At 42.1% G+C, this 4,992-nt stretch overlaps 2 protein-coding genes across 2 annotated transcripts in view; one reads left to right on the top strand and one right to left on the bottom strand.

Moving 5' to 3' along the window:
- Nucleotides 1-3,158, bottom strand: part of dnajc2 (DnaJ (Hsp40) homolog, subfamily C, member 2) — a 9,550-nt gene extending 6,392 nt beyond the window's left edge. The window contains exons 1-2 of the mRNA XM_046072362.1: nucleotides 2,942-3,158; nucleotides 1,621-1,811 (exon numbers count right to left, since the gene is read on the bottom strand). Of these exons, the coding sequence (XP_045928318.1) occupies nucleotides 1,621-1,811; nucleotides 2,942-2,996 (246 nt within the window). The 5' untranslated portion in view covers nucleotides 2,997-3,158. The remainder of the gene's footprint in view (nucleotides 1-1,620; nucleotides 1,812-2,941) is intronic.
- Nucleotides 3,159-3,381: 223 nt separating this feature from the next.
- psmc2 (proteasome 26S subunit, ATPase 2) overlaps nucleotides 3,382-4,992 on the top strand; it is a 6,739-nt gene continuing 5,128 nt past the window's right edge. Inside the window, exons 1-4 of the mRNA XM_046072371.1 lie at nucleotides 3,382-3,560; nucleotides 3,868-3,905; nucleotides 4,038-4,119; nucleotides 4,225-4,324. Of these exons, the coding sequence (XP_045928327.1) occupies nucleotides 3,491-3,560; nucleotides 3,868-3,905; nucleotides 4,038-4,119; nucleotides 4,225-4,324 (290 nt within the window). The 5' untranslated portion in view covers nucleotides 3,382-3,490. The remainder of the gene's footprint in view (nucleotides 3,561-3,867; nucleotides 3,906-4,037; nucleotides 4,120-4,224; nucleotides 4,325-4,992) is intronic.

The raw sequence follows: 4,992 nt of genomic DNA, 5'->3' as shown, positions 1-4,992 counted from the left end.
TATTTCTGTCATCAACTACTGTTGTTTTCCTTGGCCGACCTGTTGGACGTCTGTTGCTCAGTACACCAGTAGTTTCTTTCTTTTTCAGGACATTCCAACTTGTTGTGCTCGCTCTGCCCAATGTTTGTCCAATGGCTCTGGTCGATTTTTCTTCTTTTCTCAGCTTGACAGTGGCTTGCTTTTCTCCCATAGACAGCTCTCTGGTTCATGTTGGTTTATCCTCTAACAGGAAATGCAGTCTTTATAGGTTTGAACCAGGGATGAAAACTTAGACTAGTCATGCAGAGATATTTAATGTTTGGACTATCAACCTAAAAGGCAACACCTGGGCAACAAGAAACATCGTCAGCCACATGTTCCAATAGTTTTGCTCACTTGAAAAATGGGTGGGTTCAAACAAAGGGTGGTCTGTCCTGAGTTGTTTAACACATCTAGATGTGAATACCACGAAATAAAAGCTCAAATTCTGAACTCTTGTCTGCTTATCTTGAATACTCATCTTTTGATCTTAAACCCAAATATCTTCAGTGAACAACAAAAACAAAGGAATTTGCTTTACTGTTCCAATACTTTTGGAGCGGGCTGTCCACTCATGTACAGTTTCTCCTCCTGGTTGTGGAGAGAGACTCTGCTGTAGACCGATGTACATTGAGCCTGTGTGCCCATATTTTCTGCTTCTAGCCGCCTCCTTTGTAGACCAACACGCTCCCCTTGTTCTGTTTTACTAGCTATTGTTCTAAATATTGTTTAACTTTGTTCAACTTGAGAAATATATATTTCTAAATGTCAGTATTTCGCATATTCCTTGATAATTAAGCAAAGTAGACTCACAGTACCATTTGTTCCATTATAATCAAATCAAAAGTCACAATATTGTCCACAATAATAGCAATGTGACCTTTTCTCCAAATTGTGCAGCCGTAATAGTTTAACTAATTTTTTGAGCAATAAAGACAATCCTCTGAATCAAACTTCTCAATTGTGAGAATTTATTGCTTTTTTATTTTGTCGTTAATTGGATATGTTTCGGGCGGCGCGGTGGTGCAGTGGTTAGCACTGTCACAGCAAGAAGGTCGTGGGTTCAAACCCCAGTTGCCCCGGCCTTTCTGTGTACAATTTGCATTTTCTCCCCGTGTCCGCGTGGGTTCCAAAGACATGCAGGCTAGCTTAATTGGTGTCTCTAAAATTGTTCAAAGATGTGAGTGTGAGTGGTTGTTTGTCTATGTGTGGCCCTGCAATGGACTGGAGACCTGTCCAGGGTGTACCCCGCCTTTCGCCCGATGTCAGCTGGGATTGGCTCCAGCCCCCAGTGGCCCTGTATGCAGGATAAGTGGTTGATGGATGGATGTGTTTGGTTTTGGTTATTGTTCAGACAAAACAAGCAGTTTGAAGCTTCCACCTGTGGTGGACAATTTCCTCTATTTTCCGACATTTTATAGACTAAATAATAAAAGAAAGAGAAATCTCTGATGAAAAACAATCATAGCAGCTCTGCTTTCAACTTGTCAAACTGCAGGGAGACATTTAAAAAGCAGATGCTTGATGACACATCAGCTCTGAAAAGGTGGCAGAAGCTTCTCTCTTTGTGCCCGACATAATATTCCGATTTAAAACCGATACCTTCCAGTCTTTGGGGTCAAGTGTTCGGAGCATCGGGTACTCCTCCAGCTGAAACTCCTCATCCTCCGACTCCTCTGAGGACTCCTCTTCCTCCTCCAGCTCCTGGAAGGAGGCAGATGCACTCCTGTTCCTCCTCTTCCAAAAGGCCTCGAACCATCGACCCACCGGCTCCACTTGGACCTGCACAGAGGCTGAGAGCGGTCGGCAGAGAGGTGAGAAAACCTTCCGTTTCTCATCAAGTTTGGGCAACAATGTGAAGCCAGACAGGATAATATAATAACGTCATTAATATTTGACAGTTTTGAACAAAAACTCTTATATATACACACACACACACAGTATTGATATTATTTTAGGCATTTAACTACTGCAGTGTCTGTTTATTTATTGCCTATCATGCTGATACTAATATATCTCTGATAAGTGATCCACCATGCAGATATATCAGCCGGGCTCTGTGCAAAACATGAAGAAATTAAAAGGGAATGAGGCTTTTTTTGTACATGGAATATGTTTGTATTTTCTATGTGATTTGCTGAGGTTTGCCACTATCAGCTGTGGCAGACCAAAAAAGGGGCACAACGGCGTATAATAATGCTAAAAGTGCTTTGCAACACACTTTGAGGTTTGCGTTGAGGGGTGCTATATTAACATGTTGTTGGTTTTTTTCTTGACTTTAAAACACCATAAATAAATGCCACTGGGCTACAGTAATATGTATTTGGGTTCTATATTGCCAGTCCTCTGCTAACTGCATCTAAACGACCTGGATGAAAGGCCACCCATTCAGGTAACGGGGGGTGCAGGTTTCCCTGTAGTTTGTGGTGAAGGTTTAAGGCTTTGCTTTAAAAAGAAAATAAACATACAGTTATTTTTGTGAAAATGGTGACACATCAGAGATCAGCCTGAAAGTACAACAGGTGCTCAGACACTGAGTTACAACCCGGTAATGAATGTCTGACATGCGGGAAACGTCATGAAATGTCAAATAAGTCAAAGTGCGTTAAATATCAAGAGCTGCCAAGTAGCAAGTGTTCATCTAACTTTATGCCAAGAGCTCTAATAAATCACTGCAGCAAGTGCAACCATGAGTGGGCAGCAGCTCGGGTCCATTATGCAACACAGTAAAAGCCAGTTGGAATGAACTGAGAAACAACGTGAATTATTAAGAATTTAGTGACTCTTTCGACACCTGGATTAGCTGATAATCTTAGCTTAGTCGCTGTTGTCTGCTTTTTAGCTGCATGCTAAGAAAGTATAGCAACAGCACATAAATGTAACATTGGTAGCTTAGCTTCACCTGGCCTCTTTCAGTGCTTACCGGCAGCGGCTGTATAGAAAACCGTTTCATCACCGTCCAGCGCTTCCAACAGCATCTTAGAAAGACGGGCTACACGAACATTCAGGCGCTGAAATTATCAAGTGAAAGCTTTCTAAAGTGCTGAAGTTTGTGGCCCGCTCAGTTACACACCACATGGGCCTCCATTTACAAGTGCCAATCCAAAAACGAGCTCCGCTGTCACGCCGTTAACCACTCCGTGTAATGTTAATGGTCCCTAACTGTTGTTCCGCAGTTCCGCAAGAAGCGTTTTATTAAGCATTGCGTTTTCGCTGATAATATTAGCATTAATTTCACATGCAACATTTAACTAATATCTGTGATGGAAAATTATAATTCTAAGAGTAGCCTATATTTAATGTGATAAAAATTATTTTTTTCATTTGCGGTACATCCTCAATAAACGTCCGACCTGTATTTCCGGTGACTAGCTCACAGCGGCGGAAACGCAAAGCTGCTGTGTAATGGTACAGCTTAGTTACCGAAGCTGCTCAGTGTACTTGTGAGAAACAGTTTATTACCTGAATAAATATGCCGGACTATTTGGGAGACGACCAAAGGAAGACTAAGGAAGAGGAAAAGGATGACGCCCCGATCAGAGGTATATCTAAAACTGAAATTCTAAAAAAAGACAGTCATGGTTCTGGCTGAAAAAGAAACGTCGACATTAGCTTCTTAGCTAACGTTAGCTCTGCTCGTTAAACAAGCTGCTACGCTTTACCTTTCGCTATGATAACTGTTATGTGTTGGTAAATACAGCTTTTTAGATCTTTGCAATGAAGGGAATAACTTTGAAATGTGTGAGTTAACCACGATGAGTTAAACAACGTCGCTCAGTTTGACAACAATGCTAGCGGCCCGCTGACACTGTGGAGACTGCGCATTCATTCATGTTTTCATCCACACAGCTTTGGATGAAGGGGACATCGCCCTGCTGAAAACATATGTAAGTATGGCCTTAGCCAAGCTTGCACCAGTTGAGACCTACCTGGGAAAGCGTTGAAAATGGTATGGTTTGCATTATTATTAATAATAATTTTAAGTTGTTCTAATGTGGGTGCTTGCTCCTTATCGTCAGGGTCAAAGCACCTACTCCAGACAGATCAAACAAGTGGAAGATGACATCCAGCAGCTGCTCAAAAAGATCAATGAGCTGACAGGTGGGTGATGAAACCATAAATACGCAGGGTCGTGTGTTTGAAAACATTAAAATGTTATAAGGCGGGTTGTGTTTGAGGCTGTATGTGTGTTTTGGGCTTTGACAGGCATTAAGGAGTCTGACACAGGTCTGGCTCCACCAGCACTGTGGGATCTGGCTGCTGACAAACAGACTCTGCAGAGTGAACAGCCGCTGCAGGTAGCAAGGTAAAGCAAAGTGGAGTCAATATTAATATTGTGGCCAAAACGAAGATGATGTGGTATTTATTGATGGGCCGAGTAAGCAGGCTTTTTGAGATAATCGGCATTAGAGACCTGCATTTATGAGGCCGATATACAGTGAGGAAAATAAGTATTTGAACACCCTGCTATTTTGCAAGTTCTCCCACTTAGAAATCATGGAGGGGTCTGAAATTGTCATCGTAGGTGCATGTCCACTGTGAGAGACATAATCTAAAAAAAAATAATCCAGAAATCACAATGTATGATTTTTTAACTATTTATTTGAACATCTGAGAAAATCAATGTTAATATTTGGAACAGTAGCCTTTGTTTGCAATTAGAGGTAAAACGTTTCCTGTAGTTTTTCACCAGGTTTGCACACACTGCAGGAGGGATTTTGGCCCACTCCTCCACACAGATCTTCTCTAGATCAGTCAGGTTTCTGGGCTGTCGCTGAGAAACACGGAGTTTGAGCTCCCTCCAAAGATTCTCTATTGGGTTTAGGTCTGGAGACGCCAGAACCTTGATATGCTTCTTACAGAGCCACTCCTTGGTTATCCTGGCTGTGTGCTTCGGGTCATTGTCATGTTGGAAGACCCGGCCTCGACCCATCTTCAATGCTCTAACTGAGGGAAGGAGGTTGTTCCCCAAAA

Source organism: Micropterus dolomieu, linkage group LG16 (assembly GCF_021292245.1).
Source record: "Micropterus dolomieu isolate WLL.071019.BEF.003 ecotype Adirondacks linkage group LG16, ASM2129224v1, whole genome shotgun sequence".
In the NCBI taxonomy this organism is placed as follows: Eukaryota; Metazoa; Chordata; class Actinopteri; order Centrarchiformes; family Centrarchidae; genus Micropterus; species Micropterus dolomieu.
Note: the sequence above shows the minus strand (reverse complement) of the source record. Positions and strands in the feature narration are given on the sequence as shown.